This window comes from Bos indicus, chromosome 14 (assembly GCF_029378745.1).
Source record: "Bos indicus isolate NIAB-ARS_2022 breed Sahiwal x Tharparkar chromosome 14, NIAB-ARS_B.indTharparkar_mat_pri_1.0, whole genome shotgun sequence".
Classification (NCBI taxonomy): domain Eukaryota; kingdom Metazoa; phylum Chordata; class Mammalia; order Artiodactyla; family Bovidae; genus Bos; species Bos indicus.
The window spans coordinates 37,866,303-37,879,025 of NC_091773.1; the positions used below are offsets into that span (position 1 = coordinate 37,866,303).

Here is a 12,723-nt window from a genome sequence, read left to right on the forward strand (position 1 = left end):
TCAAGGTCACCCAGTCCAACTGGCCCTCTTCTCTGCAAATGGGAGGTAAATAACTGTATCATCTCTGGAGTATCCAAAGGAGAACTCACCCATCAACTTGCTTATAGGAACTGACTAGCTCTTGTCAATCCCAGAGCATTGCCTCTATCACTTTCCTTCCTGCCTCCATGCCCAGCCCTCACCCCAGGCGGGGCTGAAAGACAATTATCTGTGATTGCTAAAAATGCATACTACTTCCATCAACAGATGAATGGATAAAGAAGAGGTTTAGACACCCAAAACTGACAGACTAATGAAATTTTGCCATTTATGGCCACATGGATGGACTTGGAGGGCATGATGCTAAGTGGAATAAGTCAGAGAAAGACAAATACCATATGTTATCCCTTATATGTGGGAATAAAATAATTTGACATATAAGGGATAGCGTTTGTCTTTCTCTGACTTATTTCGCTTAGCATCATGAATATGTGAAACTAGCAGACTCACAGGTATAGAGAACAATCTTGTGGTTACCAGTGGGGAGGGAGGGACAGGCAGTGTATGGGTGGGGGAGTGGGAGATACAAGCTATATAAGTGGTAAGACAGGCTCAAGGATGTACTGTACAAGGAGAACACAGCTAATATCTTGGAATAACTGTAAATGGGAAATAACCTTTAAAATTGTATAAAAATAAAAAATTACCAACTAGTCACTGCTCTTCCTGGGACAATCTAATTATTTATTGTGAGATGGCCATTTATTATACAAGGTGTTTTCCAAAGTGTTAAGCCTTACCAAAATCCTAGCAAGTGGGCATTATCCTGATTTTACTGATACGGAAACAGCTGCAGTAGCTGAAAAACCCAAAGTCACACAGCTCCTGTGGATCCTTAAGATAAAATATCATGCAACATGTAATATATTAAGCCCAGAAGTGAGAATTCCCAAGGGCCCACATTTATAGGTTGCACTAAGGGACAAAAGCATAAGAGTTCTATCTCACAGTCCATCCTGCAGAAGATAAAGCCACCACTCAGAGGTCAAACTTCCCAAACAGGTCAAGATCATATGCCAACAATCGAGATTTCCTTTCTAAACTTAAGGTTAAACACCCTCTTTACAAGAATTGGCAATATTCTTTTAAATCCACTAAATATGGCAGCATGAATTCTTGGCACAGAGAAAGTTATCTTGCTTGGCTATCCTATCCCCTCTCCAGGTGACTCTTCCCGACCCAGGAATTGAACCAGGGTCTTCTGCACTGCAGACGGATTCTCTACCAGCTGAGCTATCAGAGAAGCCTGAAGAAAAAGAGGCAACTGCAATTATTCAAAAGGTGCCGTTTTTCTTTCCAGCTCCTTCCTTGGGGCTCTGACTAGACCATTACCACCAAGAGAAAGCAGCATTAGCAGCAGCCCTGGAAGGACAGGTTTTTCAACAGGTTCGCCCTGACTTTCAAAAACCCATGAAGAGAATTTATCCTGGTTTTTCACAGAGAAGTCCCTCATCTACTGCAGACTCATTTTTACACAACACCCCCTCCGCAGTATGCTGATGGCATATTTCCTCCCACCCTTCAATGCCACATTTCATCAGACTTTGGTTTCACCTGTGCTTCACTTCCATCCAATTTTAGAGCATGACTGAAATACCCACCTAGGCATGGTAGTAAGTGTTCCGTGCAAAGGCAATTAATAGGCAAGACTCTTAAAGCCAATGGATTTTCCCCTTAAAGTCACCTAACTCTGAAACACAAACTACAAAGTACTTTCAATGTCTTCAATCCAAGGGGTAAGTGCAAAAGTTATTTTTGCAGACCTTTCTATCTTAAGATTGAGGCATATGAAAAGCTAATGTCTGACTTAAATACACACACCAAAAAGAACAGGAACAAAATAGATTCTGGCAGACGTGGCTAGTTATACATTCTTAAAGTTGGAAGGAGAGAGTCACTGAACCACAGGAAATAAAGATGTCATAAAGCCCGCGTGCTTCAATTTGAAAATGTGAGACTGGAACTGCGATGCTTAAGAGTTTAGGGTTTATCTGGGTAACCACTGGTCTTACCTGTGTCTACTGCGGAAAGCAGATGAGAAGCTGAAATGGGAACTGCTTTGACAGGTCCCAGCAATGTGACAGCTGCCAGCAAAGGATGAGACTGCTGAAATGCTAACAGCGGCAAGAGGTGGTTTATTTGAGAGGAAACTCAGTCAATTCAGTGATAGTGGGTCCCAGAAAAAGAATTTTTTTAAAAAAAGTGATATGCTTTAGTTATCTGGAAAAAGAACAAAGACCTATAATACCTGAATACAAAGCCTAGTTTCAAATGCTCTTTGTAAAGAGTAAATAGATCTCCCCCTACCTCTTAATTTATGCCATTGTGAATAGGCCAAGCTGAGACTGATCTGGCCCCTGGAGGATTCTGTATTAATGGCCTTACAAAGCTATATTCTGGATTCCACTGAACATATTTACTATGTTTATTAACTCTTAAATACCAGTGTAGCCAACTCCTTTAGATCTGTAGGCCTCTCGTGCATTGCTTCTAATCTTAAATGTTTTCAGAAAGGCATTTTTCACTTGTGCCCATCTTCTCAGACATGGTTTTCAGGCGTATTCAGTTTTATCTACAGGGCTTCTGATGATACTCAGAATCTGTTGAGCTCAGAGAATTTACTAGCACCATCTTTCAGATTAAACACACACACACACACACACACACACACACACACACACAACCTCCCAGCTTTATTACCCATTAAAAATTGGCTGAATGAGGGAATAAACGTACTTCAAAGCAGTGTTCCCCATGAGCTGCCTAGCAGAGGCATGTGGGGTGCGATTCCCAGAGAATTTAGTAAGTATTAATTGAAGCCTAGAAATCTTGAGGTTTAATAAATGTTCCAGGTAACTCTAATGTATTCAGAGCTGGCATTTAAAAGCATGGCAAGTTTGGGATGGACATGTACACACTGCTATATTTAAAATAGATAACCAACAAGGAATTCCTGTAGAGCACAGGGAACTCTGCTCAATATTCTGTAATAACCTCCATGGAAAAAGAATCTGAAAAAGAATGCTGCTGCTGCTGCTAAGTCTCTTCAGTCGTGTCCAACTCTGTGCGACCCCATAGACGGCAGCCCACCAGGCTCCCCCATCCCTGGGATTCTCAAGGCAAGAACACTGGAGTGGGTTGCCATTTCCTTCTCCAATGCATGAAAGAGTGAAAGTGAAGTCGCTCAGTCGTGTCCGACTCTCAGCGACCCCATGGACTGCAGCCTACCAGGCTCCTGCGTCCATGGGATTTTCCAGGCAAGAGTACTAGACATATGTATATGTCTAACTGAATCACTTAGGTGTGCACTTGAAACTAATACATTGTTAATCAACTATAATATAAAATTAAAAATAAACGAGAAAAAAAGACACCAGGGTGAGAGACCTTGAAATAAAAGACTGATTTCACACACAAAAAAATAAATTTGAACAGTATGGCAAGAAGTATGCTGACCAGAGCCAACCTAACTCCAGCCTTCCTCACCTGCATCCAGCTGGAAATGGTTCCAACATGGCATAGTCAACTGGGGCGGGCCAGCTCAATGAGGATGTAGACTTAGATTTTCCAGAGTAAGATTAAGTGCTTTTAAAACAAAATATCTAACATACTGTGGAGGGCAGAAGTTTTTCCTGGACAGTTTTCTTGGGGGGCGCATGGTGTGCCTGTGCTTGTTCTGTGTGGTAACGTGCCCATGCCGCGATGCCAGCACCACAGAGCTGATCAGATGCAGCGGCTCACTACAAAGATGGGTCAGAATATCGCCAGGGAGGAAATGATGACAAGTGCTGAGAGTTGCCGCAGTCAGCATTTTGGTCTGTTTTTACAGACAGTATTTCTGAGTCCTTAAGGGATGTTTCTGGGAAGAAGTCAGGTCACCTGCTAACTGACGTGCCACACAACACAAAACAACAACACGTTGTTGAGCACATGTCAGGCCCCCACGCGGAGAGGTTATGAGTTACAGTTGGCATGAAGCCTCTGAACAGATACTGCAGATGGAAAACAGCGGGGCGTTCAGCTAGTTCTTCATAGGTGAGCCTCGGTGAAATGGTGGGGGGCACCACGAAGACCCCCCAGGGCAGTGCACACGCTTTGTAGCAACATCAGAAGTCATTACATGGAATTTTGGCATTTTTGATGGGGACTGTCAGTCACTAAAAGAAGACCAGATTGAAAGGTTTTAAAAAAATTATACAACTGATGGCAGATCACTATGTGGAAAGAATGACACTTTCCAAAGGACTTTAGGGTCCCATCCAGTACTGTCCTGCAACTTCTGAGAACAGAACCGCAGCACTCCGGTCTGCAAGTCGTAGGACACTCAGCCAGGGTTGTGCACATGGCAGGCTCTCAGTACACATGTGTGTCAAATGGGATACAGTGGGATACACAGGTGGTAATAATCTGAAGTCCCATGAATTACTAATTTCTCATCAACTAGTAGATTATTCCATTTCCCTTTCTCTATGAAAAAAAGTTATTCCAAAATTTGGGTCTGTAAAGTGAGTTTAGAAGTTATCTATTCCAGGAAACTTTTTTTTTTTTCTTAACAAAAAGTACTTATTAATAATGTGTGTTAGTGTGTCTGACTCTTTGTGACCCCATGGATCGTAGCCTGCTAGGCTCCTCTGTCCGTGGGATTCCACAGGCAAAAGAATATGGAATGGGTTACCATTTCCTATTCCAAAGCATAGACAATTCTTGGGACTTCTAATTCATACCAGAAGTGTGAGCTTAGTTGACACTGTCTCAAAATAACCTATACCAAAAGACTTCACTTGAAGTAATCAACACATTCTATGCACATGTGTATAACATACATGCTCTTGTACCTTGAACGCTTGTGTCTCCTTGCCCTCACAAATTCAGATGTTGAGGCCCTAACCCCCAGTGTGATGTTACTTGGTGGTGGGGCCTTGGGGAGATAGTTTAGCTTATGAGGGGAAACTCTCATGAGTCTCATGGGCTTAATGTTCTTATAAAAACTGGAAGAGACACCAGAGTTCTCATCCTCCAGGTTCATGGACTGTGGAAAGGCTGTCTGCCAGCTGGGAAGAATCACCTGAACCCAATCGTGTTAGCATCCAATCTTGCAATTACAGCTTCCAGAACTAAGAAAAATAAATGTCTGTTGTGTAAGCCACCATGTCCATGGTATTTTGTTGTAGCAGCCCAAGTCAACTAATAGACATGCTTAAACCCAGGAAGACGAAGCTTGTGAGGCTGTTGCTTGGGTCACCTCCCAAGAGGGCTCTACATAATATAGTCACCTATACTATGTATATATAATATACGCTATATAAGTATAGTCTACATAATGTAGTCACATTCGCTTTTTCCATCCATGACCAGTCACCCCCACAACTGATAAACATCACTTGAAATAAAAAACAAAATAAGGCATCTTGATGGAAAGGAAACTGAAACAGTGGGAGGAAAAGAGCCATACACAGAGTTTCCCAATTACCGTTCGCCATGTCCAGCTCCCCACCACCTCCTCCGTTGACCATCCCAAGTCCTGTCTCGGCTTTCCTGGCTCAGAAAGCCCATTTCATCAGCCCTTTGAAGCCGCGCCACCCCTCAGGGCCGACTCCCATCGCCGAAGCTCACAAGACTGACATGTGACACCAGAAGAGCGATTCATCAGTTCACAATGAGCGAGGTAAATGTCACAAAGGCTGGGACCAGCACTGATGCCACCAGGGCACGCTCTCCCCACTGGCAGACCTCCACGAGAAGCTTCACCAAAATTAGAAGGTTACTGGTGACGGCGGAATCGAGACAGAGGCATGAGATGAATCAAGTATCCAATGGCATCAGGCTGAGCGCGCCTGTTGCATCCATTTCCTCACTCGGATGATCTTGCCAATAAAGCCATACACGCTGGCTACCTCTCCCTGCGTCCTTCCCCATAACAAAACGTCCCTGCCAGTGCAACTACAATACTCCAAGGTTCTGGCTGCAGCTTCGCTCTCCTCTGGATAGTGTTCGAATGGACACTGCCTATTTTTGCCTCTGTGCCTCTTTTTTTTAATACTACTTTGGGTGACCAAGTCTTAGTAAGTTCTAATACACTAAATCAGGTCACAAGGAAATCTTGCTGAACTACAGACATACTACCTATCACGTATGATCATTTTATACATTCCTGTGCTGTCTCTTGGTCTTATTTTAACACTCAGTTGCTAAGTCGAGTCCGACTCTTTGCTACCCCATCGACAGCAGCACGCCAGGCCTCCCTGTCCCTCAACCACCTCCTGGAGTTCGCCCAAGTTCATGTCCATTTAATTCTCAGAGGGCAATCTTACTTCTAAGTTCTGGGGGTATGACTCACTGCGTCACTCTTACTCATGGCAATTTAGGTTTCTGTGTGTGAATGCAATTATCTACATACATGAATTCAACTACACACACGAATGCAATTACCTACATACACGGTCAGATACATCTATTCGAATGCCTTGTACTGTTCTAACCCTGCCCTTTGAATGATTAAGCTATCCCACATGGCCACCGTTTTTACTGTGCATTTATTTGCCTGTGCCTGGTCTTAGTTGCAGGATGTGGGATCTAGTTCCTTGACCAGGATTGAACCCAGGCCCCCTGCATTGGGAGCACAGAGTCTTAACCACTGGACCACCAGGGAAGTCCCTTTTCCGTCGTTTTTAATTGAACTGTAGAATAATACAGATTTGAGCTAAAAAGTATAAGATTGAATTAAGACTGGAAACTTCTGAAAATACTGCCGACTCCTGAAAAGAGGTAACTCATCATAAAAGTTCAAAATATTAGCTATGACAGATACCCTTTTTTCCAAGGGTTAACGACTTCTATGCACGACACATTCATTCCCAACAAAGGAAACATTTGTATCTGGGATATGTAAATGAAACGCGCAGTCTGACTCAGAAAAAGTACTTGAAAGCCCTTTCAGAAATGTCTATCTGATTTGATCACCCTGCGAAGAATACACAGTGGAAAGCATGAGTTATGCTCCCTTGAGAAGATCAATAATACTCAGTACAGAAAAGGCTTTCTATACAGTTGCTGAAGGTAGTGCTGGCTGTGGGTCAAAGGGGATCGCTGCCGTCCCCCCTTAGCTCCTGTCTCAAATAGACCCCTTGTCATCTCATGCTACTCTGATGTATTTATTACTGAGGGACAACTGGCTTGTGTGATGATGTTTTAGCTACGAAAGGGTGGAATGGCATTTTCCCACATTTTCCCCCCTCCTCAAATGCTTTCCCATCACAAAAGGCTTTAAAAAACCTTTTAGTCTGAAAAATTGAGATGACCTCCCCTATCATTTACCTCCTGTTAACACCAACTGGCAATCTCAGGGACCCCATCCCCAGCGGAGTGAACAACAGAACTGAGCAATTACCATCTGCAGACAATAGTGAGTTTGTTTGCTTCCACAGCAGCTCAAGGCTAGGGCTGCGTCATGAAGCTGCTTTGTCTCCCGACTGCCCAGCTGCTCCCAACAGCATCACTACTGCAAAGGGACAAGAGGGTCCCTCCTGGGTGGCTGAACCCCCTCTTCAGCTCTCACACCCTACAACAAGTAGTTCCCAAGGTCCTTAGGCCCAGGGATGTGGGAACTTCCAGAGAAGTGTTTATTCCTACCCCCAAAATGGAAAATTTCCCTTTCCTAATAAAACAAGTATGCATTAAAAGATTTCAGTTGACCCAGAGATGGGACACAAATAAAATAAAACACAACACAAAGGACGCATATGAAAGAAACATCCATTGCCACTGGTTTTCTCCCTTGAGCTATACAGAACTAGTCACTCTATAGTAACTCAATCACTCTGCACCCGAACCCAGCCCTGTCCCAAAGCGCTCTCATAAAAACTGAGTCTTGCTAACATGGCCTTTTATTGTCTTCACCCTTCACAGAAAAGAAAAATCCTGTCCTTTCTTTCTCATTCTCCCATGCCATGTTACAGTCAATTTTCTAGCTTTTACATGGAAGCTTGCTCTTCTGTACACCGTGACTTACCTTGTTCACGTAGTCACACGGATGCCCTGTGGGTTCCAGTATTTTATCACCCTCACTGGAACCAAACAGGTATTGGACACACGTGTTGTGCAGGGTGCTAGTTATCCAGCTTGATTAACAGAAACCAAAGGGGAAAAACTCTTCACCAAGAAAACATAAATTTCGATACTTAGAAATTAAGAACATTTCTTTTAGTCTCTTTGCCTGGAAACCTGTTGATCCCTTCAATCAACAGGAAGTTGTTTCTACAACAATGCAGAATCAATAAAATGGCAATTGCCACCTTTTCCTATAACACATATTAAACATAATCCTATAACATCCTGTATTAAAGAAAGGGATGGAAACAGTTTACTAGGAAAGCTCTAAGGAGTGAGTTAAATATTTAAACCTGCTGTAAATATCTGCTTACTGCTACGGTACAACGTTTGAGAGGCAGATGACCTGGGTTGATTTTGTGTGTGCGTGGTTGTCCCTTTCATTTTTCTATCATGACACACATTCTCCTCTTAGTCTGTGCAGAGGCAACTGTCTTTAAGTGGTGCGTTTCTTTACATCCCAACATTCCTTAGGTGTATTAAAAATGAGCCCAGGACTTCTAGTTTTCCTTTGCTAATGTGATTGTTACAGGTGCCTGATTTTGAGGCATTTGTTTTAGCACCTGTGATGGACCCCGACACATAACACCATTTCTTGGATGCTCCTTTTAGATTCTCATCTTGCTTATGCTATCAGTTGGAAGTTTGCTGCTCTGGGTGGGAGAGCAGAAGGCGAGGGAGACGCACTCGGGAAGAACAAGCCAGAACTCCAGCACGAACACTCCAGACTTCAGACATGTGTTACTCTAAGCTCCCAATTTTACTGTAGTCCTGCTGAAATTCAGGGGGCACAGATCTTCAGATTATAAAGGAGGCGAAAGGAAACCAGAGGCCACGTTCCTAGCCCCCCACCCCCTCCTATCTCAGCAGGTCCTACCTGCTCCTACTTGCCTCCCACCCATTGCAGGTCCTACCTGCTCCCATCCCCCGACCAACAGCATCGCAGGTCCCACCTGGCTGGTAGAAGTCCGGCGACAGCTCTCGGGCCACAGCTCTCGCGATGTCACACTCCTGGCGGGCGGCCAGCGCGGCCTGGTCTGCTGCGTCGGCTTTGGCTCTCGCGTGGGCGGTCCTGCGGAAGCACAGAGGGTTGGTCAGCAAGTGTGCTGCTGCTGCCGCCAAGTCGCTTCAGTCGTGTCCGACTCTCTGCGACCCCACAGACGGCAGCCCACCAGGCTCCCCTGTCCCTGGGATTCTCCAGGCAAGAACACTGGAGTGGGCTGCCATTTCCTTCTCCAAGGCATAAAAGTGAAAAGTGAAAGTGAAGTCGCTCAGTCGTGTCCGACTCTTAGCGACCCCATGGACTGCGGCCCACCAGGGTCCTCCATCCATGGGATTTTCCAGGCAAGAGTACTGGAGTGGGGTGCCATTGCCTTCTCCACAGCAAGGGTGGCGCCCTGGTAATTATACAGGACCTGCAAAAATGGTCTATGGGGCAGGCGGGGAGGGGAAGAAATGCTCAAAGTGACCCTGGCCCCACACCTGCCACAGGAAGTTCTGCACTCATTTCGCTGTGAGACGTCAATGATAAAAAAGGCGGATGAACACCTGTGAGTTGCCTTGATCTTTCTTGCAAGGTTGACGAATGTACATGGAAGTTATGCGCAGCTTAAAGCAAAGCTTACTGTTCAAAACGTACAGGATCAAATCCCCTATTGACTTTGGCTGGGGGTGCGGTTCTTCTTTTCTGTCCCCCAACCATGGAGAACAGAACTGGATCATGCAAATTAGTATAGAGCCCATATATTTCATTTCTCTGGTAGAGTCAATATAAGGATTTGAGTAAGAAAGATCTGCCCAGTGGTGTGCTAGTAAAGAAGCTCTCTGGGGAACAAAAAAAATAGTAAAACTCTGATCTGTAGCATCGACTGACTGCTTTAGAAATATTTTTTTGTTTTTTGGCCATGCTACACACCATGTGGGATCTTAGCTCCTAGACCTGAGATTAAACTTGAGCCCCCTGCACTGGAAGTGAGGAGTCTTAACCACAGGGAAGTGCCAGCACTGGCTGATTTCTGTCGTGTATTGAAGACATGCTCCCAGCACGGCCAGGTCATGCTACCAGTGTGATTTGCTGAATGTGTAGTTGGGAGCATACCAACACCGTGGGCTCCCCTCTGGGTCTGCTGGGAGAATGTGCCCAGGATGGTTCCAAGAAGTCCATTTAGTTGCTCTTTAAGCACGTTTCTTGTGTGAAACAAAAGAGGAGGAGAGAAGTGGAGCTGCAGAGGAGGAAAGGGGTCTCTTTCAGTCTACCACCTTCTCCCTGGCCCAATTCCTTACCCACTGAAACCTCTGCTCTTTCTAGAGGACTAGGGCTGGGAGGAAGGAAGCAGGAGTGAGAATGGGCCTCCCTATGGCAAGACTCACGGAGACTGACATCTGCCTGCCCAAGAAGAGGGGCTTGGAGGCTGAGACTGGGTCATCCACTTCCGAAGGAGAAAATCTTGTCCAATTGGTATTTAGATGACGACCCTGTGCACCTACTTCTTATAATTTTATAAACTTCCTATTTTCTTCTATTAGTGCTAGGCAGGGCTATGGTAACTAGTAGTAAAAGCTTAGGAAGAGTTTAAAACAGGTGACAGCACTTATTTCAGAGAGAGCAGGAGACGAGTGTTGGGAAATGGCACTGTGTCCTAGCCAGGGAGGACAGGGTTTGACCTGAGGATCTGGGGCTAAATGCCGGAGGCCCCATTCTCCAATGACCTTCTCTAACTCCCTGCTTGCACCCTGTGTTCTCAGGCAGGGGCCCCCTTCACTCCTACTTAGGACCTAGCTGAGCTTGGAGGCTTGCTGTACTATAATGTTAAGTGTCATGGAGATTTTTATTTTAGGGATTTTTTTTCTTAATTTTGGTCCTCTACTATATTCCCACCCCTTCATGGATCACAGCCTTGTCATGGGGAAGGGGCTTGCATAACTCAATGAAGCTATGAGCCATGCTGTGCAGAGCCACCCAAGATGGATGGGTCATAGTGAAGAGTTCTGACACCATGTGGTCTACTGGAGGAGGGAATGACAACCTACTCTAGTATTCTTGCCTGGAGAATGCCACGGACAGGAGGAAAATGCAAGAAGATAAGACACCAGATGATAAGCCTGCAGGTTGGAAAGTGTCCAATATGTTACAGGGGAAGAGTGGAGGGCAATTACTAATAGCTTCAGTAAGAATGAATCGGCTGGGCCAAAATGGAAATGACATTCAGCTGAGGATGTGTCTGGTGGTGAAAGTCAAGTCTGATGCTGTGAAGAGCAATATCGCATAGGAACCTGGAATGGTAGGTAGGTCCATGAATCAAGGAAAATTGGACATGGTCAAGCAGTAGATGGCAAAGATTGAACACTGACATCTTAGGAATCAGTGAACTAAAATGGACAGGAATGGGTGAATTTAGTTCAGATGACCATTATATCTACTTCTGTGATCAAGAATTCCTTAGAAGAAATGGCTTCGAGCTAGGCTTCAGCAGTGTTTGAACAGAGAACTTCCAAATTGTACAACCTGGTTTTCAAAGAGGCAGAGGAACCACAAAATCACACTGCCAACTTTCAGTGGATCATGGAGAAAGCAAAGGAGTTTCAGAAAAAATCTATTTCTGCTTCATTGACTACACTAAAGGCTTTGACTGTGTGGACCATAACAAACTGCAGAAAATTCTTTAAGAGATGTGAGTACATGACTTTATCTGTCTCCTGAGAAACTTGTAAGCAGGTCAAAAAGCAACAGTAAGAACCAGACATGGAACAATGGACTAGTTCAAAATTGGGAAAGGAGTATGACAAGGCTGTATACCATCATGTCACCCTCTTTATTTAACTTATATGCAGAGTATATCATACAAAATGCCAAGCTGGATGAATCACAAGCTGGAATCCAGACTGCCAGGAGAAATATCAACAACCTCAGATATGCAGATGATACCACTCTAATGGCAGAAAGTGAAGAGGAATTAAGAACCTCTTGATAAGGGTGAAAAAGGAAAGTGAAAAAGCTGGCCTGAAACTCACCATTAAAAGACCAAGATCCTGACATCAGGTCCCATCACTTCATGGCAAACAGGAGAAAAAGTGGAAGCAGTGACAGATTTTCTTTTCTTGGGCTCCAAAACCACTGTGGACTGTGACTGCAGCCATGGAATTAAAAGATGGTTGCTCCTTGGAAGGAAAGCTATGACAAACCTAGACAGTGTATTATAAGGCAGAGATATCACTTTGCTGACAGAGGTCTGTATAGTCAAAGCTATGGTTTTTCAGTAGTCGTGCACAGATGTGAGAGTTGGACCATAAAGAAAGTTGAGTGTCAAATTGATGCTTTAAACTGTGGTGCTGGAGAAGACTCTTAAGAGTCCTGTGGACTGTAAGGAGATCACACCAGTCAACCCTGAATATTCACTGGAAACATTATTGCTGAGGCTGAAGCACCAATATTTTGGCCAACTGATGGGAAGAGCCGGCTCATTGGAAAAGACCCTGATGCTGGGAAAGACTGAGGGCAAGAGAAGGGGGCAGCAGAGGATGAAGATGGTTGGGTAGCATCACCAATTCAATGGACATGAGTTTGAACAAACTCCAGGA

The 12,723-nt window shown here is 44.5% G+C and overlaps 1 protein-coding gene across 6 annotated transcripts in view; it reads right to left on the reverse strand.

Moving 5' to 3' along the window:
• The window catches only part of JPH1 (junctophilin 1), a 91,895-nt gene that overhangs the window by 10,780 nt on the left and 68,392 nt on the right, over positions 1 to 12,723 (reverse strand). For all 6 annotated transcript variants that reach the window (XM_070802717.1, XM_070802715.1, XM_070802716.1 and 3 more), the window contains one exon: positions 9,099 to 9,217. In XM_070802717.1, the coding sequence (XP_070658818.1) occupies positions 9,099 to 9,217 (119 nt within the window). Of the gene's footprint in view, positions 1 to 9,098; positions 9,218 to 12,723 lie in introns of those variants that run through there.